This window comes from Plectropomus leopardus, chromosome 23 (genome assembly GCF_008729295.1).
Source record: "Plectropomus leopardus isolate mb chromosome 23, YSFRI_Pleo_2.0, whole genome shotgun sequence".
Classification (NCBI taxonomy): Eukaryota; Metazoa; Chordata; class Actinopteri; order Perciformes; family Serranidae; genus Plectropomus; species Plectropomus leopardus.
The window spans coordinates 15,611,167-15,639,079 of NC_056485.1; the positions used below are offsets into that span (position 1 = coordinate 15,611,167).

The window sequence follows — 27,913 nt, forward strand, 5'->3', positions numbered from 1 at the left end:
CAGGTTCAGGTCAGTGCGTGATGTAATGTCGTCGTCCTCAGCTGAGCTGTAACATTACTTTGCTAAGTGGTGCTAAGCTAGCAGTAGATGCACGCTTGTTACTGCAAGGCAATATGGTTGGCAGAAAGAAAATAGTTCCAATATGTTTGTTTAGTTTTTCAAATGTATTGTTTTGGTACTTTAGGCACCACAAATCCAGTGCAATCTAGTTCCATCAATTTTTATCTAATAACTAAAGTATGAAATTTCGAGAAGTAATAATTGTGGTAAGATATAAAAGATCTAAACACCACAATGTCCAAAGTGTTAAGAATTTGATGTCCAGTGACTGTTTTCAAGAATGAGCCTCTAAGTTTGAGATTCATCACAGCCTTTGAAAGCTAATAATAGCACTGCCAAAAGTGGGGCCCACAGACCAGAGCTGGGCACTATAAAGTTTGATTTAGCTGACAAAATGTTCCCTTTTGTTCTGTTTTTATGTTTTTTTTAAATGGTTAAGATGACATTTTATAATTTGAGCTAAACCCAGAAAGTTAGTTTGCCGCAAGAGGCGGAGTCACTGGCTTTGCTTTTAACAACTATATAAAGATAGTGTGTATCGACCATTAAATTTAGGGGTTTATTTGTGACATTATTGAACATCTGTGACACCAGGTCTCTTGCTTGTTAAAAGTTGGGAGTTTACACCATGACAGTGCCACCAGCATTATGTGATCATCCCATCGTGTCTCAAAGATGCTGTCATGCTAAAATCTCTTGATGTCCATTCACTGTCACTCACCAGCTTCAAATGTGACTCATATTTCCTGTAAAATATTTCCCTTTTTGTCTTTTGCTCAGTGATTCTCGAAGGAAATGTGAGATGATGACTGATTTTAACCACATGAAATTTTGTAACATGGCTGTTTCCGACAGTTGTTATGAAATAGTGGGTAGAAGTGAAGCAGGAAGGAGTGAAAGAAAGGATGCTTTGATGAAATGCGTCTTACAGCAAGCAATCATTTGTTCTCGTTGAAAATTGCAAAATGAAAAAAGGCAGTTTATTTTGTAAGCCAGTACTTTGTGTTCTCTTCTGGATCTCTTGCGGAAAAAAACACAGCAGGAGAAATTCAATATTTAAAAAAAGCTTTATTAAGTTAACAAACATTATCTTTTAAATGACTATTAAAATACTGTTAAAAGTATGGAAAATATATGTGATTTATATAACTAAATATATATACATTAAAGTCACTGCCATAAACAGTCAATCGTTTTTAGGTTTAAAAAGGCCATGTCTGAGAAACTTATAACATTTACAAAATGTTATACAAAAATTATTTTTTTGCATTTCTGGACCAACAATGTTCTTATTTAAAAAAAAACAAACACAGCAAGAAAGTCTGTTGAGTGAATCTTTTACCTGTGAACGGTCCCTCTTTCTACAGTGCAGCCATGGTAACGGTTTCGCGGCTTCACTTCTGACACAGCATGGTAACTTTTGATAATTATCCCTAAACACAAAGTACAGCTGAGGCTGACGGAAATAGCATCAGCTTTGTGGGAGTTTGGTCGTAAACCAAATCATACGGCACTTTTAAAAATAGACTTGATGGTTCAACCTAAGAAAAATAGTCCAAGAAAAACAGCTTGTGTTTGCACTTAAGTGCTATAATCTGACGGATCAACGCTGGCCAGAGTCTTGAGTTCAGGCTCGTCGACCTCTTTCCCCGCCACGCTGCTGCTCCTGTCCTTGTTCTTGCCTTTGAAAGGCTTCCCCAGTTTGGTTGAGAGTGTATGCAGGACAGAGCCCTCATCCGGCGAAGAGTTGCTGCGGCTCGAGCGGCCGCTACGCGTGAAGGTAGACGTGGTCCTGCTCTCCGAGTTGGTGGCCTCGAAGAGCTTGCCCATGAAGCTGAGGCCGGCCTGGCGAATGTGGGAGCTGCCGGCGAACACGTAGAGAATGGGGTTGACAGCACTGCTGAAGAAAGCGAAGGCCGTGACGTTTGGACGTGCTGTTTTGGCAGCTGCGATCACTGACTCACTGCCCTGCAGCAGACCGACCACCTGGAGGAGGGAGACGGTGAAAGCACGTTAGAAAAAGAGAGGAAAAAGCTAAACCAGACCACAAAAACAAAGGCTCCAAAAATTAGCCTGGTCTGAAACTCTGGAAATACCTGAAGGTTCAGGTAAACAGTTTACATTTGCACAGTATTTTTTCCATCTATGCTGTACTCGCAGCTTTTTGTTTTGCTGGTTAAACACTAATACTCTTCTAATTCACTACTTAATTACACTTAGCTCTGTGTTACACTTTTTAATTTGGTGTTTACCCACATAAAGATTCAACTTCTCCTGCAGCAGTTTCACATTAAAAGCTATGAGGAAATTACACACACAGGACTTTAAACGTGAAAAATCTGCGCAGAGAGTGTTGAGTTTCATTGACAGTCACTTAACACGTACCCAAAAAGCAGCTAAAAAAAGTGCATGAGGGCAGTATCAGTCATTTGTGGATTTTACCTACAGAGCAGAAAGTTGAATGCAATCTCCAGAAATTAAAAGCTACACCACGGTTGCATGACTTAACATCGCCACTACAACAAGGCTATAAAGCCGTTTTTCACTCATCATTTAGCCACTTATTCGCAATTTTCTTTTCAAAGAAAGAAAACCTTCAAAGCTCACGTTTGGATAATTTTTGTCAAAGAACAAAACATGAACGTCTCTTCAGCTTGTGTTATCCACAGATCTTATTTCAGGCATCTAACCAAAAACCAATTAAAAAAAAACACTGACTTTGAGACAAAGGAACCAGGGGCGCTGAAATGCTCACTCATCTCTGGTTTTAGGATTCATCCCTTAAATCAATCAGCACTGAAAGTATGGAAATTCAACTGGAAAATGTATATTTAAGTTCACTCACTGCATACCATATTTTTTTTCAGTATTTATCTGAAATTTCAGTTGATTGGCTGACTGATTATCATTGCTGGGTGAAGAGTATCGGTGACGCATCTGTTTTTACATCCCAATAATTTCGTAGCCACAGTATCCAAAAAATACACATCAGCTGCTGAAATCAGGTGCAGTTTCTGGCCCATGTTGGGTCCTGTGAAAAAAAGGCTAAACAAAATCACCTGTATGACGTTGACTATGTGATAGGGCAGCCAGAAGATCGCAAAGGCACTCATGATCAGCAGGATGAGACGGCTGCCTTGTGCTCTGCGCTGGAATTGGGCCCTTTGCAGACGACAAATGACGGAGGAATAACAGGTGCTGATGAGGGAGAAAGGCACCAGGCAGCCCATGATGGTCTCAAACACGTACTGGAAAACTTCGTGAGCCAAGCTCTTCCAGTGATACGGCACACAAATGTTTATTGTGGTATTGTCTGGTCGTGGAATCTTCAGATTACTGTCAGAGAAGAAGAGTGAAAAATAAATATAAATATAAAGTGAATGTAGATATACAAGGGTTGAGTCAAGTCTCTGACAAAATACTTTTCAATGTATTTATCAGCTCTGTTAGTTGTTTAGTGACTCTTTGTAGTCATTTTGTGTCTCTTTGAGGTTGTTTTCACTGTGTTTGTAGTTATTTGTCATTTTGTGTGTCTTCATCATTTTGCGTTTGCTTGTTGTTTTGAATCTTCTTGTAATCATTTTGTGGGTTTTTTGTCAGTTTTGTAGTGTTCTTTGTCTCGATGAGGTAATTTAATGTAATATTTGGTCATTTGTGTCTCTTTGTAGTCATTTTTGTCTCCTTTTGGTTGTTTTATTTTTGTTTTTGTTTAATCTTGGCAGTAGTTTTGCCCATTTTTGTAGCTATTTTGTGTCTGTGAGGTAATTTTATGTATTACTTGGTTGTCTTGAGTCTCCTTGTGGTTGCTTTGCCTGTTTTTCAGTTATTTTGACATTTGTACCTATCAGATTGACCTACTGGTAGGTTATTCTGATCGACATTTATATCTAAATGTATATAAACATGAAATGGCATATGCTACAGTTGACTGTAGAGGTGATAATTCTGATAGACATCTGCTCGTATTTGATTGACCTACTCTGCATTTAATTCCATTTATATATGTGGTAGGCCTTTGTGGTCATTTTGTGTGTCTTTATGATCATTTCTAGTCCGTTTGTGTTCATTTTGAGTGTCTTCCTGGTTAAATTGAGTAGCATTTTACAGGTAAAAGCCAGCAGTTGTTATGGACACTCTGGGCCCCCTGTAGGCCTATACACTAATCCAGCAGCTGCTAAACTGCATCACACTGTCTTTAAACACAGTAACAAAATAAAATCCCTAAAATATGGCACATCATATTTACAATTCCAGTTAATGTTACAAGTTACATCTTTGTAAATAAAATGATTTGCAGACAACCTTTAATTTTGTCTGCACAGATATCAGTTCATTTGATTCAGGTTCCTCTTAACCATTGCAGCAGCCATTAAACTTTGCACATTTAGAAATGTAATAAATACAAAGATACAAGGGAAACTGTAGTCTCACCTGCGGTAGAAAGGCATTGGCAGTGACAGGATGAAGGCTAACACCCAGACCACCAGCAGCAGAACCAGCAGGGAGCGCTTGTTCCTCATTCTCTGGGACAGAAAAGGCCTCGTCACGGCCATCCAGCGGTCCATGCTCATCAGGCAGATGACGTAAATGGACACGTACATGTTTACGTTTGACAGGTAATGCACCAGCTTGCACGCCGCAGAGCCAAACTCCCAGCCCCGGCCCCCTGCCAGGAAGCGCAGGAAAAGAGGGGCGCTGAGAAGCACGAAAGCATCTGCCACAGCCAGATTCAGCACCAACAGACAGGTCACTGAGCGCTTCTTCACCCGACACAACACCGACCAGACCACAAACAGGTTCCCGGGGAAGCCCAGCACAAACGCCAGGGCCAGGATGGCGATGCCGACCTGGTGGCTGACGGGCAGAGAGGGCTGCTGGGGGGTGGCGGTGATATTGGATGCCATCAGGAAAGCCTCTGCAGAGTCTAGCTGTGAAACTCACACCACCTTTTAGGCAGGAAAGAGGATTATGTTGTGTTAAGGTTTGTGTTTTGAATGTGGGCCAATGCTGCAATATATTGCACAATCGTTTTCTTCTTATCGATGTTGCTGCATCTCAAAAACGACATGTCTGAGTTACCAAGCATTACAAAAAGGCCATTGATCATGAGCTGCCTCTGTGGAGATTTTAAGGTTTAGTACATTGTCACTCTAAGTTTGTTACCATTTAGTAACCATGTGTAAAATTCATTGTGCAAGACTTGTGTGCTGCATGAAAGGAATTATAATTACACTAAAGCGATACTTCAGTGTTAAAATAAACTCCACTCACCAAAAATGTGTACTTTTACCAACCTTATACCTGTTTTCCTACCATTCCAGTTGTCTAGTTCAACTATTTTTCTATTCTATTCTACTTTATATTATTCTATTTTATTTTATTTTATTTAAGGCAATGAGCAATTTGGCAACAAAACACCAAAAATAAGTAGATTTTAAAAAATTACTTTACTTATTTTACATAATTATTATTATGATTTTAAGCAGTTTTTTTCCAGGTCATTTCTTTAATAAAAAAAACATTTTAATTATCCCCTTTTTAAATTTATTTTTGTTTATTTGTTTGACTACTTTTTAGGTAATTTTCTTGGACTTTTTCCCTAATTTCGTGCTTATTTTCTGGTCATTCCTTCTGAAGTTGATCATTGCCTGCTTACTATGTTTTTGAAAGAAATAACACCAATTTTCCCAAGTTTGAAAATGGATAAATATTCAGTTTGCATTAATATATTTTTCAGATGTTTTATGCTGCGTCATTTATTTGATAAACAGGAAACAGGAGATTTCAGTTCCTTTTCTTATACTATAGACAAAATTGTGACACAAGAAATGGAACATTTTTATCAGACGCTATGATCTCCAGAGGAAAATCTATCCCAAAAAATTAGGAATTTCTTGCTCTTATTCTTTTTTTAAATAAATTTAAGCAAATAAAACTCACCGACCTTCAACCGTCTTTTTTAACAGTAATTCCACTCCAGAAGTTTCCACTTTTCTTGCACCTTTCCTGCTCTACTGTTGACTCCCAGCTTCCCTCTTTGCTTCGGAGACTGTGTGTGGAGAGAACAGCAAAAAAAGTTAATATATTGAGTAAGAAGGTTAATATAAGGGGAAACCCAATGACCACAGGAAGCCAGCTTGAGCTCACTGGGTGGCATTGTAGGGGCTGTTCCTCCTACACATCCCTAGCTGCAGATTTGTGCAATAAATAAAACATGATACTGGTAGTTTTGTTTAAAAAAAAAAAAAGATGTCGACACAGCGTCTGGTGCTTTGTGGGAAACAGCAACAGGTTTACCGGAGCAAAAATGTACATAAGAAGAAAAAAGAGCAGATATCAAGGAGAGCCAAGAAATTGTGAAATTGATGTCATGATTTTCAAGGAAAAGCAGGAATAGACAGCACAAGGGATCGTCATGAGAGTAGACAGGTGTGTGTGTGGGGGGGATTATTCCAGTAAACTGCCAGGATCTTGTTGATACAAGAGTGTTCATCATAATGTCTTGCACCAGACGTCTTTGCAGATTTACAGCATGTACCCCTTTCTACATAACCTGAATTGCATAACAAAGTATTGACATGGGGAAAGGAGCAAGAGATAGTGAGCCAAAAGTTGGCAAGAAATTAGCAGAAAGTACAAAAAAAACAACCCTGAAATTTGTGAAAAAAAGCTGAAATCCTTTTTTTCATTATCTGATAATTTATTGCAATTTGGTTTCTTTAAAAACATTGGAAGAAGGCAATGAGCAACCAAAGAATAACCCAAAAAAGTGAAAGAAAATTTACAAGAAAATGATCTGAAAATCAGTAAAAATGAATAAATAAAGTTTGACAAACAACAACAGCAATGGGGAAATGACCTGGATATTTTGCTATAAAAATATAATAATACTGAACTATGATTTTAAACATGTAAGTGTGATAATTAAGAATATAGTTTTTCCCTAGCTTTTTTTTTTAACTATTAATTTTTCCCCCTTGATTTTTTAAAAATAATTTTAAAAAAGCAGCACCAAAAAGTGATGTCCTGGTCCTGATGAATCTGTGTGATTAGCCTTTTCGAGAGAGGAAATCAAGTTACCAAAAGAGTGAAAAAAAAAAAAGAGAACGAAGCAGATGAGGTGATACAACTTAAAGATCTTTCAGAGAAAATGTCAGCAATGGTTTCCTTTGCAGTTTGATGCAGCCATTAAAATGTTTTGCTGAAACAGACAATAACGTGAGCCAGCTTGGCCTTGTCAGCTTGAGTCACAACAAGTCCCTTTACCTTTAAATCCACAGATTCTCCAAGAAGCTTCAACATATGCACAAAAATGCTCATCCATCGTTTTGAGATCATTTGGAGGGCAGAACGGGACATCCTTTTGATTAAAAGGAAAAGGGTTCATTTCAAGTCTGTGTTGGAATTTGCTTCACCTGTGCGTCATGAAAATAAAGTACTCGAGGCTTGTTTTTGCCATTAACTGTTAGCCCTCTACACGACATGTTATTGCACTGAAGGCACTTCTTCAGATATTAGGTGAAGAACACATCAAACGGAGTCAGTATACAACATGCAGAAACTCTAAGTTTTCTTCCAATTTCCATTATATGTAAATGTCATTACGTGTGTGTGTGTGTGTGTGTGTGTGTGTGTGTGTGTGTGTGTGCGTGCATGCGTGCACATTAGTTAGAGTCGGAAGTGTTGGTTTTATGTAGGAGGATGCTGACGTGGAGCTTTAGCAGGACAAGTATTGATTCAGCCTGTTTTTACTCAGATAATGGTAGGATAAGATCTTATGTGTCACAGGCTTGCCATAATGAAAAACATCATTAGATTCAGTTGAATGATTGATATAATCTGATGGCTAAAATCTAAAAACAAAACAAAAACCCGCCCACATGCGTGGGTTCAATTTACTTCCCATACAGTTTCCATAAATGTTAAAATAAGCTTTAGAGACCAAAACTGTTTTTTGCACCAGTCTGTAAACATTTTTTTTCTGTAAACATTTTTATTTATTTCACAATTTATTTCTGCTGTAAAGTTGGGTATTTTAACATTGGGGTCTGTGGGGACTGACTTGAGCCAGCCTTGAGTGGCTATTCAAGGAACCACCGTTTTTAGCATTACTGGCTTCACTTTTCAGCCCCAGAGTTTGTCGCTTGCTTCCACTGCCACCAAATGGCCAAAAAGTGAATTTATGCAGCTAAAACAAAAGAAAATTAAAAGAGAAGCATGTAAAGCAAACGTTTAATTGTGAATATTAAAAAAAAAAAAGTCTAGCGCATCTGCGGAGCCTGAGCTCTCAAATTATGCTCATCAGTGATCTGTAAAAGTATTCACTGTTTTAGTTCATTTTGACATTTCTGTGCTTCCTTTAGGCATTTTCACATAAAAAATATTCTTAACAAAATGACACAGAAAAATCTTACCAAAAAAAAAGGAATCATTTAGACATTACAGTAAAAGTAAAAGTTAAAAAAAACGTACAGTAAAGACAAGGTACCACCTGGGTCCTTTTTTATACTCCACAGTTCCAATAGTTAAGAGCAAATGAGCAAAGGCCCATATCCAACACGTTCTCATCCCAAATTGTCACATGTTGCCACTTTGCCGTGGACTCTAACGTCCACATATTATGTTTTAGGTTCCCCTCTGCGTCTGCTGTTGACACTTTGGGATGTCAACGCAAGCACATGCCTGGATAATGCTGCACCTGGTTTTGTTTAGACAACAAAAGCACATGGAAACCAATGCTGTGTTGTACACAAATGCACATAAAAAAAAACATCACATTTGGATGGGAAGTGAACACCGGACTTCTGGATCAAAGTCTGGGGTTTGCTGGACCCATCCATGACCCTTCCTGCCTCCCCTATAGGTGCCCTCTTGCTCCTTATATTACATAGTTGAAGGCAGTGTTTCAACATGACGCCATCCTACATAATGCACACTCCAAGCATCATGTGGATGCAGCAGATGCTGTCCGGCCATCTGCCTGCATATAATAACACCCCAGCTGGTTCTGTATGGCCACGTTCTCAGCTGACACCGTCCAGCGGCGTAGCATGCCGATAAGAAAGGTGGCTTTTGGCTTCTTACATAGAAAGCACTGACAAAGTGGTGGTATTTGACGACTTTGGGATGAGAAAGGGCCGTATACTTATACTCCAGTTCCAATAGTTCAAAGCAGAGCAAGACTCAAATCTCATCAAATATACAGATCTGACGTGTTGTGTGTTTTAAGCACAACTGCAAAAATAACAATGTCACTTTAGGATGCGTCCGGCTGCAAACTGTTCCAGAATCAGTCTGTCCAGTGACATCCCTTTCAGTCTTTGTAACAGTCTAATTGAAAAGAGGGATTCACATTATGTTTTTTCCTGAACCATCTGTGAATAATGACCACTGATAAATTTTTGGTAACTGCGGGGAGATTTAAAGGTCTGAGTGGTTTCCCCTATAGAGGAACAACACCAGCCTCAATCTTGCTGAATCTCATCTCCTCTACTTACCGTTCTTCACCGGTTTGGCATTAGAGGTCGAGTTGGAAGCAGAGTCTGGATCTTTGTCCTTTAGCATGACGGCATCTGCGTCTTTGTATTTGTCACGGCTGTTCTGGCTGTTCTGTCTGCTCTTTCTCGAGGCTGAGTCCAGCCCTGCGCCCTCAAACAAGCGGGCCATAAATGCCAGCCCTTCTCGCCGGATGTAGGACTTTCCTGCGAAGAAGTACAGCACTGGGTTGACACAGCTGCTGATGAAGGCTATGGAGGAGGTGACCGCTCGGCTCTTGTGCCATATTAAATTCAACCTGGAGGGTGAAGTGAGGACAGGATTTCATTAGAGACAAAGGACTGACTTTGATTTTTATGAGAATGTACAAGGGTCACAGACTACGCAGAATTTCTTTGGTGAAAGAAGATATTTTACTATTGAAAATTGTGCCAAAAACATCTTTTATGAGGTCACCATGTCCTTGACATTTGACCTTCAACCACCAGATTCTAATTTGTCCCTTCCTCTTGTCACAGGGCCTTTTGTGCCAAATATGAGAAAAATCTTCAGAGTCCATAACAATGAATGGATGTAAGGCCACAGTCACCTTGACCTTTGAACATCAAATGTTTTTGAGATATCGCTTTGTCAAGAGGGTCACCATGCACTTGACCTTTGACCACTGTAATTAATTCACCCTGAAGCCCACTCAAATGTTTGTTCCAACTTTGAAGAAATTCCCTCAAGGGAGGTCACAGTGACCTTGATCTTTCACCTATGACCACCAAAATGTAAGCATTTCATTCCTGAGTCGAAGTGGACATTATTGCTAAATTTGAAGAAGTTTGCTAACAGCGCTGTTGAGAGTGAGGGGTGAGGGTGAATGGACGAACAGACGTGCAGCGGAACGGACGAGCAGACATATGGACGGACTAACCAGATTGTCTCTGGGCTCTTATCTATACTTTAATCGCTCACCAAAAAGTCATTTCAAACTCCATTGAACATTTTTATTCAACATTTTCCAAAGTGTTGAATACGTGATGCATTAGTGGCCTAATTTGGCTCTAAAATAACTCCCATCTGTGCACAATGTAAAGAATGAAAACACTGATGATTGGTTTGTGTTTGAGTTTTAATTTTAGCTTTTGCAGTGTTAGAATTGTTGTGTCACTTACACTGTTTTTACTTTTCCCTGTGGACACCAAGCCCATGTAACCTGAGGACGATAGTAAAAAATAGTTTATGGGCAGCATCTCTTTTCACTTTTAAAACTGATATATTAGACCTGGATGTATGATGAATACATTTACTCTACAATGTTTAGAAGAAGACTTTAATTGCAAAGATAGGATGAATGACATACCTGCACCATGTTGATGATGTGGTAGGGCAGCCAGAGGAGACAGAAGGTCAACACAATGGCCAGGATTAACTTTTCACTACGAGTGCGACGGTGGAACTTGGTATTTCGGATTCGCCGTAAAATGCAGATGTAGCTGACTAAAATGACGCTGTAGGGAATTAAAAACCCCAACACGAGCTCCAGCGTGTACTGGAGGATCACCTGTGCATGGGAGATGGGAAAACAGAATTGAATATCCCAACATTGTGAATTACATAAAAACACCAAGGTAAGTGTTATTGTTATTGATAGCATGAATATAATAAAGTTTTTTCACTTACATAACTGTCTTTTTCATGGACTGGTTCACACACTAAGGAAGCTCCCTCTGACTTCTTCACTTCTCTGAAGATTATCGCAGGAATAGAGGCGATCATCACAAGCACCCACACCACCGCCAGCAACCGCAGGACGATCTTACGGCTGGTGATGAGACTGACGCGGCGAGGCCACAGCACCGCCACCAGCCTGTAGATGCTCATGAGCATGATGAGGTGGATGGAGGCGTACATGTTGGCCAGACACAGGTAGAAAAGCAGCTTACACATCACATTCTCAAACACCCACTTCTTCATGACCAAGTAGACGACGAAGAACGGCGTGAGAGCCATCAGAGAGCCATCGGCGAAGGCTAGGTTGAGGATGAGGAGGGTGGTGACGTTGTGCTTTCGGGCCCGTGCCAGGATGCTCCAGACGACGAAGAGGTTTCCAGGGAAACCCAAGACAAAGACGAGGCTCAGGATGAGGGCGCCTACTGTGGTGGCAATTTTGTCTTGCACAATGCTGCCGTCTGTGGGACTGATGAACGTGACGTTTGAGAGAGAAATGTTACTCTGGGCCATTTTTGTTATCTGTCAAAGAGAGAATATTAGTGAATGTTTTATAAGATTTAACCCATTTACATCCTGCTCAGCCGTTTGGATGGAGCACATCTTGAGTCACTAAATCTTGAAAAGTACTGAACTGAATTAAACCAGACTGAGCCATCTGTACCATTTGATTTAGTTGTGTTATGCCAAAAAAAAAAAAAAAATCCACTAGATACCGCTGTGTCTTTAACCCATTGAAACCAGAGCAAGTTAGTGGGATTTCTTTTAAAAACACTGGAAGAAGGCAATAGAATAAAGATAGAAATAATGCAAAAATTAGCAAGAAATGTGTAAACACTGCTAGAAATTTACCTGAAAATTATTTAAAAAAAAAAAAAAAAAAAAAAGAAGAAAAGACTTAGAAAGTGTGCTTTGAAAAATTTTTAAAAATCCTGTAACATAATAAATATAAATATGTAATTATGCTAATTACATTTATTTATTTTTTTCATTTTTTTCACTACCTTTAACAAAAAAAATCTGTTTTTTTTTTTTTAATGAAGTTGCTCACTGACTTTGACCGTGAACATCCATCTCAACCGTTTGCTAGAGGCTTTTATTAAGGAGAAAAAACATTAAATGGTGGGGACATTAAATGGTTAACCCAATACATGAGTTGACTTTTAAGTGAAATAAAAAAAAAAAATAAATAAAAATGACACTGTTTTTACCTTAGTATCCCTAGCAAATAAAACTAATGCCAGTGAGGCAAACCTCAAAATATCTCACCAAACTCCAAAGTGAGCTAAAAAGACTAATAAAGATCCTCACCTCTGAATCTTACTGCATGTTTTATCTAGCAAAGGCCTCAGTTTAACAATACAAGTATGTATTTCTGCAGGGAAGCGTGGGAGTGTGGCGCAACTGTAACAGGTTTTAACGGGGATACTTAATTCCTGAATGACGAGACCAGACACGAGCAAAGAGCAACAGTCACTGCTCATGTCAGTATTTGAGCAATGACTCTTTATTATTTTTTCTATCTCTTTAGGCCTGATGAGGCAAGTTTATGTCCAGTATCATCCACACACAAGAGCAATTTAACCCCTTGAAACCTGTGTAAAATGTATGTGATTTATTTCAAAGAACGCAAGAAGGCAATAAGCAACCTCAAATTAAATTACCCCAAAAATTTGCATGAAATCAGCAAAAGCTACAAGAAAAGTTCCTAAAACACGAACAAGAAATGTGTAAAAGTTACAAGACAGTTCCCCAGAAAAGCAAGAAATAAGTAAAATGTAAAAGATTTACACACAAAAACAAAAAGTAAAAAAAAACAAACAAACAAGGAAATAACCTTAAAAGAATTACACAAAATAATTTTAATGATTATAAATGCATTTTCTGTATGTTTTCTTTTTCATGGTTTTCTTTTCTTTTTTCTTTCTCTCTGTTTTCTTTTTCAGTTTTTCTCATTTCTTGCAAATTGCGGGACATTTCTTGCCATGTTGGCGACTACCTTTTTGGAAGGTTTTGGAAGGGAGTCATTATGAAACAGTTTCAAAGGTTTTAAATGTCAAAGGTGTCTGTTCACAGCACACAAAAAACGAATGTAAGCCCAGGTTTCAAAAGGTTAAAGAGCTATAGAATTACATTAGAAACACAATCAAGAGAAATAAACTGTATTAATTAAGGTGGAACAGAATGAAACAAAATACAAATAAAACAAAAACAATGCACAAAGATACACAATATATTTACATATACTGAGGCACCCTTTGTCATCTATAATCAGGCGCACAGGACTGCATCATTGTTAGACGTTATGAGAAACCAACAAAGTCGAAAGAACGAAAAAAAAGTGAGCTTAGGGCAAGACAGAAAAGTGGTTGTTCCAAGGGCGTAGGTTTTGTCTCAATGATAATGGGACACACATGAAATGGGATGTTTCAGGGCTCTCTGCCAGATTTTTTGCACCAATTCTGTGCCTTTTTTTCATCTATTGTGTAAATGTCTTTGCAGATAATGCTCTTGTATTTATCCTACAGATTCCCTCATGGCAACATATGAACTATAGCTCTTTCATTTTACTGGAAAAATGTTTTCAGGAGTGACATGTCATCACTTGCTCGACATATCTGGACTATTAGTTCACCAGCACACCCTTTGGGCCTACACTGAAACTATTCAGTGTAGTTATTCCTGTGTATACAATCAGATATTCACACCCACACCTGCTAACCAAACCTGTTCCATAACACACTTGTGCACTAATTATGGGCTGCTATGATGTAAATCAGTATACAGTGGCTGTATTGGAAAGCAAATGCACACCCAGGTAGATTACAGGCAGCAGAGATGGAATGATTGTGTCCAGAGATCCAGACATTTGTTGAATTTTGGAGCCGTTTACCATCAGGACTGCTATAGCATAGGTTTTATTTGTATCACATTTAAGAGCATGCAACCTAAGGAACTGACTCTTGGTGTCTTTTTTGATGAAAGTTAAAAGGTAGGTTATTTACTAACACTTTCGGCAATTATTCTATATTGTTTTGCGGGTTTTTTGTCTGGTTGACTTCACCTTAAATAAAAGTGGCTTAAAAGTTAAGGGTCCACCACTACATAAGACTAAGGGTGATTTATTGGCATCTAGCCGTGGAGATTGCAGATTTCGACCAGCTGAACATTTCCTGATTAAAATTAATCAGTGTTCATTGTTCAGGAGATTATTACAGAGAGCCGAATTATCCTCAGAGGTTTCTTAATCTCCAAAACAAACAAACCTGGTGATTAAAACCAATAAAAACACTGACTAAAACAGTTTCACGTTAAAAATCATTGTTTCTCCAACAGTGTTTGGCATGTTGGAGATGGGCAGTTAGCCCAGTACTTGCCAATGTTTGCTCATCATTTTTCTCAGATGCTCAGGAGGTTTTTACCAGGAGCCAAATTATCCACAGAGGATCTCTCCACTCCAAAACAAACCGACTATTTGATTAAAACTCTAAAAGAAAAAAAACTCTAAAGTGTCTAAAAAAAAACATTAAATACAGCAGGTTCACATTACAAATCAGTGTTTCTCCGACACTGTTTGGCCTGTTGAAGATGGGCCGCTTTCCCAGCACCTGCTTATTATTGGTCATGTTTATTCTTTGATAACTTAAGATCCAGATGTTCAGGAGGTTTTGCACCTAAATATCAACATAGGTCTCTCCCTCTCAAAAACAAACAGACCTGGAAGTTTAAATCTGTAAAAACACAGAATACTGACTGTGCAGACCACTCCCTATGTAGATATAAACAGCTCAATGTAAGGTAATGAAAACACAAAGATTATTATTTTCAATTAATTATACACTAAAGAGAACATACTTAATTATATTTTATTCCATCTCTGTCAATATGTCCCCCTAAATCCTATTTATTCATGGACCATTATTAAAAACAGCACAAAAGGTGCCTTAGAAAGACATCAAGTCAATGCAATTTGCTAATAAAAGCAAAAAGGTGAATTAATAAGTGAAATACACAAGTAAAATAACTGTGGTGATTAAAAGAAACAAAAGTGCTGTATCCTGCCAAGAGAATTAAGCACATGGGCTGTCACTATCTTTTTAATTTAAATACAAAATATAGATATTGCAACCAATTTATAAGTAAAGATAGATTTTTTTCTTTAAATCACAGTTTTTATAATGATAATGTAATACATATTGAGGATTCTTTCACAGCAGAGACTTATTTTCAAGTAAGATTATATTGTATAAAAGCATTTTCTCCAGGTTTCAGAGGGGAATCAAAGAGACCACATGGCAGTGTTTACAGAAAGCCGGTCAAACCACAATGTCAGTGGCATCAAAGCAGCAAAAGACAGTGAAACTACATCATATTGTGCAATAGCCCCACAATGAGGGACTATACCAGCCATAACAGGCCAAATCATGTCATTGTCACTAGTCTTTTCTGTTTCCATTCAGCTTTCTGCCTTTTAGTCTTCTTACAAAACAATAAGAATCTGCTCAAGCTACTATTTTTTTTATAATTTTTTATTATCGCTTGCACAAACAGATCCCCCTATAGTGACCCCATCACAGACAATAAAACCTGACTGACTCAAAAGGTGTGTTTGTGTGTATTCTGTGACTCAGGCACATACCTACTTAAACACACCTGCTTACAGAGACAAAAACACACAGAAACTGTAAAGCACACATTCAGTTGCACACATTGCCATGCCATACATGGTGATAAAGTCACAAGAAAACCATTTTGATTATCTCAAAAATATACAATTAATAAAATACTCCTCCAAAAAAAGTTTCTCCTCCAACCGTAGCAGGAACAGTTGATAGCAGTGATTTGATTGCAGTTGTAAGCGGTTACAACTGCAATCAAATCAGTTGTTGCTGACAGAAACCAACACAAACACATGAATGAAAGACAGACACACAAGACGGACTCACCTCAAGTCATCGACTGCAAATCCCAACAGCAGAAAGAGGACACCGAGATCTGGAAAAGAATCTGTTGTTAATGTGTTTTCGTCTTTTAACCTTGTCCTCTCCCCACGTTTTCCTCCCACCTACTCTCTCTCACTCCTCCGTCACTGATTTATCATGCTTGCTGAAACATGTAGTGTAGTGAGAAGGAAAGGTGTGTCCCCATAACCTGGCCTTCTGTTTCATTGGCAGTCTGTCAACATCCTCACGTCGACCGAGGAATTCCATCTGTGCAGCGTCTACTTAAAGGGTACGTTTATTTTACCACAATGTAATCTTGACTTTCAGATCACTGCTTTGAACATCCAGACAAATAAATTCAATTCTATTGTATCAAAGTTGTAGTTGATATTTTTGCCATGGATATCACAAAATCACCTCACATCAAAATCCAACTAAATGGCCAAATGTTTGTGGACATCCTTCACATTCTCACTCCAAACTCCTCAAAAATGTATATTAATACAAATGCACCAGCACTTTTAAGTTTTGTAGAGATACAACTGATCTCCAGGGAGTCATTGAAGTAGCATGGATAACCACCAGCCAAAAATCTCTTCACCTCAGCTGTAGTTTTAATGTGGGCAGACGTTGTTGCATTACAAGTTGGGTTTTAGCGTCCAAAAATGGGCTCATAAAAAAAAAAAAATTTAAAAAATAGTCCAAACAATCGTCTACCCTCAGCAAAAGTAAAACTCTGACTGATAAAGACAAAAGTCTGGTTCACTATATTATGCTCACTTTCCTCCACTCTACCCCATGGCATGAGAAATGTATATACATATACGTGTACACACACACACACACACACACACACACACACAAAGTTGAAATATAGTATATTTTAAACAAATACAGTTATATTACATTAGATCACATTTTTGTATGAGTTATCACATTTTTATTTTTTAAACAAACAAGATTTACATAGGATTTACATATTAGGACACACAGCAAAACTCAATTTCTCTTTGAGGTTTTTTATGTGTATATTTGCAGAAAAAATGCAGAAAGCATTTACGATGTAACTTATATATTGTGTGTTAAGCACAGGTAAGACCAGGTGTAATTCAATACTTACCTCAGCTAGCATGTTGTTCCTCCTCAGAGGAGGCCTCGGACTGAAGGTCTCCCCGCACTGCAGACAGCTGTACTGTCCCCTCTTCTCTTCCTTGTCCAAAGACCCTCAATACAGCCTTTGCAGTAACTGCGTCCACAGGGAATAGTGACTGGTTCTTTTTGCAAGTCCAGACAAACTGCACAGTAGAACTGATCCTGGTCCCGCTCGACTCCACATTGCTCCTCCTCCTGTTTGCTGGCCATTTTACCAGCAATTACTCTGATAAAAACCCCAAAGCACTGCTAAGTTTCATTTTGTCTTAAATATGTGGAAAAGAAGGAGCTGATTCCCCACTCTATGCAGAAACAGTAAGGCAAAACACACCTGTGTGAGGTCCAAGGCTCAGTGTCCTCCAGCTTTAATTGACTTCACCTGTGTGCTCAGAGAAACTGTAAAAGGGGTAGACACCAATTCTCACAGCAAGACGAGTTTCACCAGTCATGCTTTGCACCAATTAGGCTGTGTAAACCCTTTAATCCCTGAAATTCAGGTTTTTGGCATGATGCCGCTGTTTTAAATGAAAACACATACACAAAGAATTATTTTCAATATACTACATACAAAGTTTTTTTTGTCATTATCTCAGCCTGGGATGTGTCAATGATAAGCAGCAACATTGATTTTTATAGTTTTTGTCAAATACACACTCATTACGCTTTGCATACAGCATTTTCAAGATCAAGAAATAAAGTGATGTCAATCCAGGTTTCAAAGGGTTAAACAGAGCATTATTCTTGCTTTAGGGAGCCCCCTACTGATCACAGCTTGCAGGTGTAGGGTAAACTAGTCAGAGCATACAGACCTGTCATGAAACAAAATGGACCAAAAAGAAAACGTGTGAAAGGTAAGTGCTTTTATTAGTGTAAAACAGATTTATAACAAACAAGTTAAAGCATAATACAGAGAAACATTCAACACCCTTTAAATTATAGAAAGCTTTTATCACCACTGTCAGGTAATCAAACATTGTTAATCTGTTAAATGAACATATTCTTCTGTTGCCTTCAACGGAGCCGTTTTTATGTAAATAGAGAATGGGTCTCTGTCACTGGAAAAATTACTTTAAATAAACAATTAGGATAATTTTCCAAAACTATTAACTTCCTCTAATAATGTCTAGTCAATTTGCTCATTGCCTTTCAAAAGAAAAAAAAAAGAAAAACAAGAGAGCTTATCAATGTGCTCAAGGTTCGTGAAGGCATCTGCACACAGCACAAGAAAAAAAAGATGTTGATCCAGTTTCAAAGGGCTAAATCACCTGGGTTCGCTTGTATTGAAGAGGAAAAGGCGTCTGTGATCATTCAGCTCCCGGTAAAAACCTCCTGAGCGTCTGAATCTGGAGTTATCAGAGAAAAAGTTGGCACACACAAGCAGTTGTGGGCTAGCAGCCGTAAAACTACTTTATTCAGTGTTTTACTGGTTTAAATCCTATGGTCAGTTTAGATAATTTGGCTCCTGGCAAAAAAAAACAAAAAACTGAACAATAAACGCTGAAGGAATCGTAACCAGGAGTTTACGCTTGGCACATGGGAGGAGTTTCAGCTGGCTGCAATCTTCACTCCCATATGCAATTAAATCCTACACATTGCTCCTTATTTGAGCTTAAAAGCAGCTTTTGCTTTGTCACAGACATCACTGGCTGCCATATATGCTGCCTCCCGTGCTGTTTCTGCTCTCTCAGCTGCCTTCCGTCCTGTAATACCACCTATAACTGCCCCTGTTACAGCGCAGCCTGCGGTAGCCACACCTAACACCCCTCCAGCAACTGTCATTCCTGTTGCTCCTACTCCTCCTCCTGCTGCTGCTGCTGCCCCTCCTAATGCTGGAACCTTATTCACAAGTTTCATTAGTACTGAGTTATGCAGAGCTGTGATAACTAATCCAACCATCCCTGCAAGGCCAAAAAAAGCTCCTAACAATGCTCCGGTTGCAGTACCTGCCAGGTTGATTAAAAATCTCTCAGACACGATGCTTTTAGCTTTTTTTCTGATCTCTTCCGGTGACATGTTTTCTGTTGTCTGTTTTAAGTGCTCCTCCTCTTTGTGTATTTCTTTCTCTACCTCTTGAAACACCTGATTGGTGTAGTATCCTCCTTTGTTTTCCATCATCATCTTGTCTATTGTGTTGAGCAGCTCTTCCACCTGGATCTGGTTGCTCCTGTAGTTATTCTGTAGTTTGTTCTTCCAGTATTTGTTATCAAAGACGTGGCAGCGGCCGCCGCACTTCTTCACCAGATCACTCAGATTGTCATTCTGGCTGACAAACTTCTCAATTGTCATCCCTTTAGGAAGCTGGTCACCATGAGTGAAGACAATAACGGCATATTTTAGGGCATCTTCAGAGAAATACCGGCATATTTTGGTGATGACGTCCTGCTCCTGCTGTGTGAATTTGTCCACTTTAAGCACAATGAGAAAAGCATGGGGCCCAGGAGCGCACTCTGTGAGGCACCTCACTATCTCAGGCCTCAGCTCGTCCTCAGGTCTGACAGCATCAAATAAACCTGGAGTGTCGATCAAAGTGATGCTTCTTCCATTGACAGATCTGGTTTCTGCTTGGCACACTTTTGTTCCAGAGTTGGGGGAATGGTTCGTGGTGAAGAGATTCTCTCCAAATATTGTGTTACCTAAGTTGCTTTTGCCAGCTCCAGTTTTCCCCAGCAGGATGATCCTCTTTGTAGCTGACACTAGAAAAAAACAATGAGTCTGTCAGGTTCGTTTGTTTGTTGCTTGTAGCTTTTTAATGCTTTCTGAGAAACAACCATAATTAAGAACTGAACTTCAATTTTTTGCAGTCATATAATATCAACTCACCTTGATCTGGTTGAGAAGCACGTAATGTGGATCCTTCAAGATGGAGACCTTCCTGGACGGACTTGAACACCTGCAGAGAAACAACGTATATGTTTTAATGCCAATTTCAGTGTAAACTCATCTGGTGAATGTCGACTATTTTTATCGCTTGTGAATACAACTGATTATATTGATCAATAACTTCAACATCAACTGGAATTGTTTTTATTTAAGCATTTTGTAAAAATAGATGCCGTTTTCATTCAACTCCTGAGTTTCATTGTGAAGTAGGGCTTGAAATACTGTTTTTGCCGTGTACATGCATGGTGCATGTAACTTTCAAAATTACATGCACTTTTTTTTTTTTTTACCTGCACCATTTTTTCTGCACTTCTGCCACAGCTTTTCAACTATTCAAATTCGTTTGGTGTGAGATATATGGTGGTCATCATGAGCAAATGCACTAGAACCGATGGCAATTCAAAAACCTCCTAATGGAAATGTTTCAGACCTCGTGTAGCATGTTTGGCTAATGTAGAGAGAGTCAGCAAACCTGTTTAGGGATTTTTTTTTTATCAGTTCATATATGAGGTAATTATGGCTATTTTATTATAAATTGAAAAGCAAAATATATTTAGATTGTTCTGCAAACATTTAAAGAAAAACATTTAATTAATAAATGGGATTTAAAGGTGTGTGCTACAATATTAATTGAGCTGACTTTGTCTGTACAGTAATATGGGGAGAAACTACTGACTGCCGAAATGCTCCAGGTACCAGGACTGTAACAGCAGGAATAGACGCGCATCAAATTACAAGTGTGGGGTGGCATGACTATGTTTTACTTTATGTACAGCTGTTGCGCTGTGCTGCTTTGTCTTGTCTGTCCAGGCGCTGTCATTGTCCCCTTTTTGCGAGATGACTTTTCAACATTACTATTATGAATTGATTTTTCATAGCATGAGAAAATGGACATGTGCCATGAGAGCTTGTGAAAAACATTTCCTGAGTCTCACAGTCAGTGTGGAAGCAGCGACAGCTCTGACATGCAGAGGTTCATGTACAGTGCATACGTGCACAGCTCAAATTTTATGTGTATTATTGCGCATACACACAGTATTTTGAGCCCTGAAATAGTTAGTATTTATGGTTCAAGCATTTCCATTACCTCAATGGATTCCTCATCAAAGGGGTGGACGACGATGCGGATGAGGAATGGTGTTTCACTCACTCGGTTCTGTTCAAACTCATGAACTACCTCTTGCAGAACCCTGGCTGCCACGCTGCCAGGAAAACGCAGGGCGTTCCCACCACCGAGTACAGGGAAGGCGACAGATTGAAACCCTCTTTCCTCACATGAAGTTAGGATGTTGTTGATGGCCAGTCTCAGGACCTGGGAAAGGTAAAGGTTTTTGTTTTTTAAGACTAGAAAAACAAAATACTGCAATATAGTGCAGAAAACTGGTGAACAGATTCTAAAACAAGAAGACAAAACTGAAAACGCTCCACTATTTCACCTGGACTGCAGTTCCATCTGGGTCACCATCCCAGGGAGTGAGGTGGAGGAAGAACACCGCATTAGAGGGGAGCTCAGGAAAGCCCTCCAACAGGACGGCGTCACCATCACAATGCAGAGAGTCTTTTTGTGCCTCCTGTATGAACTTTTCATCCAGCTGAGATCCAACCTTCTTATACAAACTGCATCCAATACGGGTAGAGAGAGGGTTATCACCAACCATGGGTGACACCAGAGCATCCACCTAGCATCCACCAGAGGAGAGAAAGGCAAATGGGGGAACACTTTTTTTCAAATTCTATTTTATGTAAGTTATGTAGCTTTCTCTTTCTGTCACATTATTCCCAGTGGGTATCCTTGTTAACAGGATCATGAAATATAGATTTCAGAATTGGGCTAGCCTAAAGTTCCAGACATATATAGTTATAAAGACTTAAAAAAACACAGGTTTTCTCCTTGAACTTGCATAAATTAATTTTGACCACTTGGGGGCAGCAGATTAAAAAAAGCTGTACACACAAGTCTGATAGTTCAGCAAATACTTGTGTATTCCCACACCCAAAATGTTTGAGCTCCTTTACCTAGAGGAAAATTATGCTGATTTTCAAGCAGCTGATCATAACTGTGGGTAAAATCTGTAAATGAACTCCATTTAATTTCCCTCCATCTTACTCGTGCCCAGATCTCCCTGCTCATCTCCCAGTTAAGATCAAATTTCTAGTATGAACTGGTTTGACAAATGTTCTTGAAATCTCAGAAAGGTTTCTCACCTGCTGGGTCTCGATGGTTCCCTGAACAAACTCTAGATGGACGCTGTTTGAAGGAGCTCCTGCAGTTGCTCCTCTTGTTGCATCTTTAGCAGCAGCGTCCATCCGAAATCCCACATCTCGTGGTGTTATGTTTTTAGCTCTTGTCCCTCGAAGAAGCCGATCACATGCTTCCTGCATGGCCCTCACCACCTCTTCTCTGTTATCAATCAGAATGATTCGTCTCAGACTTCTTCCTCCCTGACTGCCAAACCTCTCAACAGCAGATACTATAGCCTCAGAGCACACAGTGACAGGAACACCAGAAACACCGGAGCTGATACAGGGTATGGCTATGGATTGGAATTCCATGATTTCTGATAAATCCAGAGCACTCTGAATCGTTTTTTCCAGTAAGATCTTCTCTCTGCCACCTGCTTTTCCACCTATAGGCCCAACAGCGTGCAGCAGTTTCTTGCACTTCAAGTCCCCCCCTGTGGTCACGACTACATCACCCGTAGGAATATTTCCAATATACTTAACTAAGGCACTGCTCTCACTCTGTACGTCAGGACCGCCTGCTTTACTCAGGGCAGCAGCAACCCCTCCACTGTGGTCCAGATCTTCATTGGCAGCATTCACCAGGGCATCAGCCTCCTGTTTGGTGATGTCACCCTGACACACCAGCACCTGGATCCCATCACAAAGGCTGTAACTAGCAACTGTTGTGTTTTCTTCACTTAAACTTAAAGATGCCAAACTATGTGCAAAACTTCGAAGTTCACCTTTCCTTGTTGGACTTTGGGAATATCTTGCAGTCCCTAAACTGTCAATGGTAACTCTATCCTCAAGAAATAAGTTGAGAAATGGATCCAGCCTGTTCCTGACCTCGGCTACTCTGCTGGATTCGCTTTCCAGCACCACCACGGGCCCAGAGGAAGATGTTAAAGGATGGAGGGTGACCCCTGAATAGTCAAAATGGTGCAACTCCAGTAATTCATGTGCCAACTCTGTGGATGGTAGAGGGACTATGCTTTGCACACTAGACTGGTCCAATATAAACTGTATGACAGTTTCACTCAGTTCCTCAACCTCTTTAGTGTGGCCCAGTAAGTAAACTGTGCTGCTGTTTGAGCCAAACACAACCTGAGTCCTGTATTGGTCTTCGTTCATCACTTTTGTCTTGGACTTAAGCTTTTCCTGAAGCTCAGATGGCACAGCAGAGCAGTTAGGAACATTGATCTTAACTTCCTTGAACTCTCCTTGTAGTGCCTTTTCCATTTTATCAAGATCATCATCAGAAAAGGAGAAGAAACTGAGCTCTGTGTCTCGTATTTCTATTTCCACCTTGTCACCAACCCCTAAAAAGTCTCCTAGCACCCCTGGCCCTCCATATGCCTTTCTCAGGAAAGCCAAAAAATGTGGGCTCACATCAGAAACAGTCCTTTCTAACACCAAATTTTCCTGTTCAGAGATCCAGTTGCCAGCCTTAAGAATCTCCTCTGCAGAACCTTCCAAAACTAACTGACCTGCAGCTCCCTGCGTGACTTTCACTCCTGGAAAATCTCTTCCTAAACTTTGCTCAATCTCTTTCCAGAGGAGACGGAGTTTGCCGACAGATCGACAGAAACTGGTTTGCTTCTGACTTAAACCTAACCTTTCCTCTACATCCGCCAGCCTGGCATTCACCTGGGTCTGTTCCCCAACAACAATAGCCATCCCAACCTTGCTGTACACTTTTACTTCATCTGCGGTCTGATGACAGCTGCAGGACTGAAGCAAAGCTGTAACTTTGCAAGGGTTTCGCTCATAATGGCACTTGTAGCCTTTAAAGAATTTGTCTACCTCTGCTTTCCAGTTTCTAGCATCATCTGCAGCACCAGGTTGAGCTACTCGCCTAATTATAACCTTCCTCTCCTCTGGGTAAAGCTGAGCAGAGCAGGCAACAGAGGCTAGTGCTGTCTCGAGTTTTTGTCCAGCTTGGAGGCATTCTTTTAGGTAACGAAGGAGGTAAGGATCAGGTTGTAGTTTATATTCTTCAGCACTTGGTGGAGGAGTCGAGGCAGGAATGGGATGTGGGTTCTATTTTGAGAAGAGACATCCAGATAACAACAGCAGTTTACTGGTCTCATATTCAAAGAACCTGCTGGATTGTTAGAACTAAGCCCTTATTATCATATTATGATCACATGCAATGATGTACAGTGTTTATGATGCAATATACATAGTCTTTGGTGTTATGTAACAACATAAAATAGGGAAGTTGTAAATAGTAATTTATTTTTTTAACCCTTGGGGCCCACTTAAATATTATACAGACTTGTATCGCTCTGCACACAAAATGCACTTTTTAAGATCAAGCTTTAAAAAAAATACTATACATTAATATCATTTTCTACTTTCATTGAGTTATATTTTTGTAACCAACGTCAGCTCTTATCATAAATATCAAATATTAATTAATAATCTGATCTTTAACCCTTTAAATGCCAGGTTTTTGTCATGATGCCACTATGTTTTTAGATTTAAATAAATGCACAAAAAATGAATTATTTTTCAATACACTATATGCAAAGTATATTTCTTTTACTATCACAGCCTGGGATATGTCACTTATTTGCAGCAACATTGTTTGTGACAGTGCACCTTGTGGAAATACCGTGTATTTTCTCCATATGCCAAATAGGGTAAAAAAAATCATCATCAAGTGGAAAATAGTAAAAAATTATAGATTTCAAGGCAAAAGCCCAGAATGACACCTGGAAATAAAACAATGCATGTGTTATAGTCTGACGGCTGTGGGATCAAAAATAGCAGTTTAAACGGGTTTCAATGGTGCATTTTTTGCATTTAACAGAATGAGTGTAATAATTCTTTTTACACAGTGTATTTTAGACTTATTGTAGGAGCTGAGCTGGAAATTAAGAGATTATACAAAAATACACATGTGCAGGAACACAGCCAAAATTATCAAAACATACACAATCTCGACTGAATGACATATGTTATTGACCTGTTCTGGAGCTGGAAAATCGTAGCTTGGCTCCAGGCTGCGTCTGGCAGTGAAAACCAGATCACCCACTTCATGCTTAGATTTCTTCAGGACTGCCTCCTGATCTAAAACCAGAAATAATAATAATAATGAAAAAAATGACATTAGTTACCGTTATATTTAAATAAGTGCAGAACTTTTCTTAGACAAACCAAATCTGTTGTTTTATTTTATGAGATTGTCTTACTTACTTTTTCTGTCACTTGTTAGAAAATAGAGAATACATGTACAATGTACAGCAAACAAGGTTGTTTTCATCCTCAGTCTTTTTCTTGAATTTTCATCCTTCTCTTCTCCCTCTATTTATGATAGTGGGCTAAACTGATAAATATTGCTGTTCACACTGAGGTCCAAAAGTGGATTGTGGGTTTATTATGAATGGACCGCAAGTGACTCCCAAACACATCACGTTTGTAAAAAAGACATTTTATTTTTAATTTTCGGCACAGGGATTTTATTTCCAATTTACATTTCTTGTTTTTCAGCTATTGTTTTCTTAATCCATACTTGGTATTACTTGACCTATGAACATAATGTGCCTTTGCAGTATTTTTATGTCACTGATCTGAAAGCAACAATATGCTTTTTTTGTTGCAGTGCAGTTTATTTACGTTTTGAGTAATTTTACTATACTCTTGCAATTAATTGTATTCTATTGTGTTATAAGCCAACGTGTTTTATACATTTTGTGAAATAACACTGAATAAGTGATCATTTATTTTATGTGTGGACCTTGAACTAATGACAGAGAACAAAATCTGGACCCTGGCTGAACACTGATAAGCAACAGCTTTCCCAATTTATTGTCTATAGAGCAGATCCAGGCTTTAAACTTAATGACATCACAAATTTGAGTTTTAGCACTCCAGTTTTTGGATATATGTGAGGATATTGTTCGCGTTTTTGTACTGTTTCGGTGCACACGACTAACATACGTTTTGAAAAAGTGCGTAGTTGCCCTTTAAGTTTCCCTTCCACGGAAGTGAAACTTAAGGATTTCGCTCTTGGATCAAATCTTCCTTCTTTTCCCGTTGAATCCGTGAAATTAATGAGCGCTAAACAACACTTTGATACAATAATACACAAAGAGTTCATATGATTATATTCCATAGGTGAATAAAATTAAATTAATGCATTAGTTGATGCGGTTACTTAATAGTTAAAACATAGAGTAAGAGTAAAGGACAGTTCAAAAAACACGAGCTTATAGCTGCGATATGGTGTTTTAAATACATTTACCTTTTTGATATTTGAAAGCGACACTGTAGATATGATCATTGACCCTCCTCAGTGGTCTGCAGTCTCCTCCGCCCGATTTGCGCCGAATACGTAAATATATCTCTACTTTCTTCACGTGCTCCCCGAGCTCGCTCCGAAACACAAGGAAAACTGGATACTGGTAGCTGTCACTCATACTTTAGCTATTATGAAAAATAATTCATAAAGACAAATATCTGCAGCGTCGGATCTAAACAGCTGTGTGTTTACATGTCGCCTGTTTTATAGTCAGACAAACTCCGCCCTCGCGATCAGAGATCATAAACGGAGATGTGACAGGCTGCCAGCCAGGGCCGGATCTAGGCCTGGGCATGCTGAAATGTAAAGAAATTATATTCAGAAAATTGTTTTTAAAAGCTGAGGAGAGGGTGTTAAAGCTTTTTCAGGTCATATTATTATTTTGTTTTGATTAGATTTATTTTATTTTTTTATTTTGACTTTTTCTGTTTGTTTGCTTTTTGTTTTGCTCATTTTTAGGAATTTTTCTTGCAAATATTTGGTACAGTTCTTGAGTTGCTCATTACCTTCTCAGATACTATCAGATATATCAGATACTGTTCTGCACTTTACACAGTAGAGTAGTAGAGTAAGTCAGATGGTCAAAAACCCAGCACCTAATGATTATCTAGCACTGACAAAGTTGTGTGATGTTGTATGTTGATTGTCATCGTAAGTAGTGATACTGAGATTGTTGAATCTCAGATGCTGAGATCGCTACTGGTTATTACTTTGGTTTCCAAAAAAAAAAAAAGGGGGTGGGGGGGCTGTGCGGCACTTCTGCCACTAAATGGCAATACCTGTGACCAATCACACCTGAAGCACTTTTTGCACTTACTAAGGGTTTTTTCCTTAAGTCTAAATTCTTGCTTGTGTTGTACGTCGCTTTGGATAAAAGCGTCTGCTAAATGAAATTGTAGAATTGTAGAATTGTAGACTATGCATATATGTACAATCTCTTACTTTTTTTAATTATTTTTTTTATTTTGTTTTATTTTTAAAGCGTATTCCTTTATTCTCTTGCTGCTGCACCCCAATTTCTCAGTTTTGAGATCAATAAAGTATATCTATCTAAGAAGCCTTTGTAAATTTAGCAACTAGAGCCCGTGCACTGTTTCTTTGACCGCTTGTACTCTTCCTGAACCATCACCTGAGCTGC

The 27,913-nt window shown here is 39.0% G+C and overlaps 3 protein-coding genes and 1 long non-coding RNA gene across 5 annotated transcripts; 1 reads left to right on the forward strand and 3 right to left on the reverse strand.

The window, feature by feature from the left end:
* Positions 1-1,188: 1,188 nt before the first annotated feature.
* On the reverse strand, positions 1,189-6,741 carry ltb4r (leukotriene B4 receptor). Of its 2 annotated transcripts, none has more exons than XM_042511896.1 (4): positions 6,001-6,741; positions 4,492-5,006; positions 3,120-3,396; positions 1,189-2,046 (listed from the first exon to the last, which is right to left on the reverse strand). In XM_042511896.1, the coding sequence occupies exons 2-4, from the start codon at positions 4,962-4,964 to the stop codon at positions 1,642-1,644; spliced, it is 1,155 nt and encodes a 384-aa protein (XP_042367830.1). In that variant the 5' UTR covers positions 4,965-5,006; positions 6,001-6,741; the 3' UTR covers positions 1,189-1,641. The 2 variants fall into 2 exon arrangements, with proteins under 2 accessions (XP_042367830.1, XP_042367829.1); XM_042511895.1 differs by having other exon boundaries at positions 1,190-2,046; positions 6,005-6,741.
* Positions 6,742-8,033: 1,292 nt separating this feature from the next.
* ltb4r2a (leukotriene B4 receptor 2a) lies at positions 8,034-16,344 on the reverse strand. The gene is made up of 5 exons (XM_042511898.1): positions 16,218-16,344; positions 11,224-11,793; positions 10,904-11,104; positions 10,716-10,756; positions 8,034-9,853 (listed from the first exon to the last, which is right to left on the reverse strand). The coding sequence occupies exons 2-5, from the start codon at positions 11,782-11,784 to the stop codon at positions 9,550-9,552; spliced, it is 1,107 nt and encodes a 368-aa protein (XP_042367832.1). The 5' UTR covers positions 11,785-11,793; positions 16,218-16,344; the 3' UTR covers positions 8,034-9,549.
* LOC121961860 lies at positions 14,031-19,747 on the forward strand. Its single transcript, XR_006107086.1, has 3 exons — positions 14,031-14,263; positions 16,446-16,503; positions 19,661-19,747. It is a non-coding gene; the product is annotated as an uncharacterized LOC121961860 (long non-coding RNA).
* LOC121961837 (protein mono-ADP-ribosyltransferase PARP14-like) lies at positions 18,212-26,973 on the reverse strand. Its single transcript, XM_042511879.1, has 7 exons — positions 26,719-26,973; positions 25,441-25,544; positions 22,452-24,509; positions 21,683-21,925; positions 21,334-21,558; positions 20,187-20,256; positions 18,212-20,059 (listed from the first exon to the last, which is right to left on the reverse strand). Exons 1-7 carry the CDS (start codon positions 26,891-26,893, stop codon positions 18,966-18,968), a joined length of 3,969 nt encoding a protein of 1,322 aa, XP_042367813.1. The 5' UTR covers positions 26,894-26,973; the 3' UTR covers positions 18,212-18,965.
* Between the last annotated feature and the right edge of the window lie 940 nt (positions 26,974-27,913).

Bases quoted from the DNA above. Each gene is read 5' to 3' on its own strand.
- ltb4r (XM_042511896.1), bottom strand. From the start codon at position 4,964: ATGGCATCCAATATCACCGCCACCCCCCAGCAGCCCTCTCTGCCCGTC. The intron at 3,397-4,491 runs GTGAGACTACAG...CTTCTCTGACAG, and splicing joins CCAATGCCTTTCTACCGCAG to TAATCTGAAGATTCCACGAC. The intron at 2,047-3,119 runs GTGATTTTGTTT...TCCCTCCTCCAG, and splicing joins ACATAGTCAACGTCATACAG to GTGGTCGGTCTGCTGCAGGG.
- ltb4r2a (XM_042511898.1), bottom strand. From the start codon at position 11,784: ATGGCCCAGAGTAACATTTCTCTCTCAAACGTCACGTTCATCAGTCCC. The intron at 10,757-10,903 runs GTATGTCATTCA...TATCGTCCTCAG, and splicing joins ACATCATCAACATGGTGCAG to GTTACATGGGCTTGGTGTCC. The intron at 9,854-10,715 runs GTAAGTGACACA...TTCACCCTCCAG, and splicing joins CAGGGAAAAGTAAAAACAGT to GTTGAATTTAATATGGCACA.
- LOC121961837 (XM_042511879.1), bottom strand. From the start codon at position 26,893: ATGAGTGACAGCTACCAGTATCCAGTTTTCCTTGTGTTTCGGAGCGAG. The intron at 21,926-22,451 runs GTGAGAAACCTT...GGTGGATGCTAG, and splicing joins GAACCATCGAGACCCAGCAG to GTGGATGCTCTGGTGTCACC. The intron at 20,257-21,333 runs GTAATGGAAATG...GTTTCTCTGCAG, and splicing joins TTGATGAGGAATCCATTGAG to GTGTTCAAGTCCGTCCAGGA.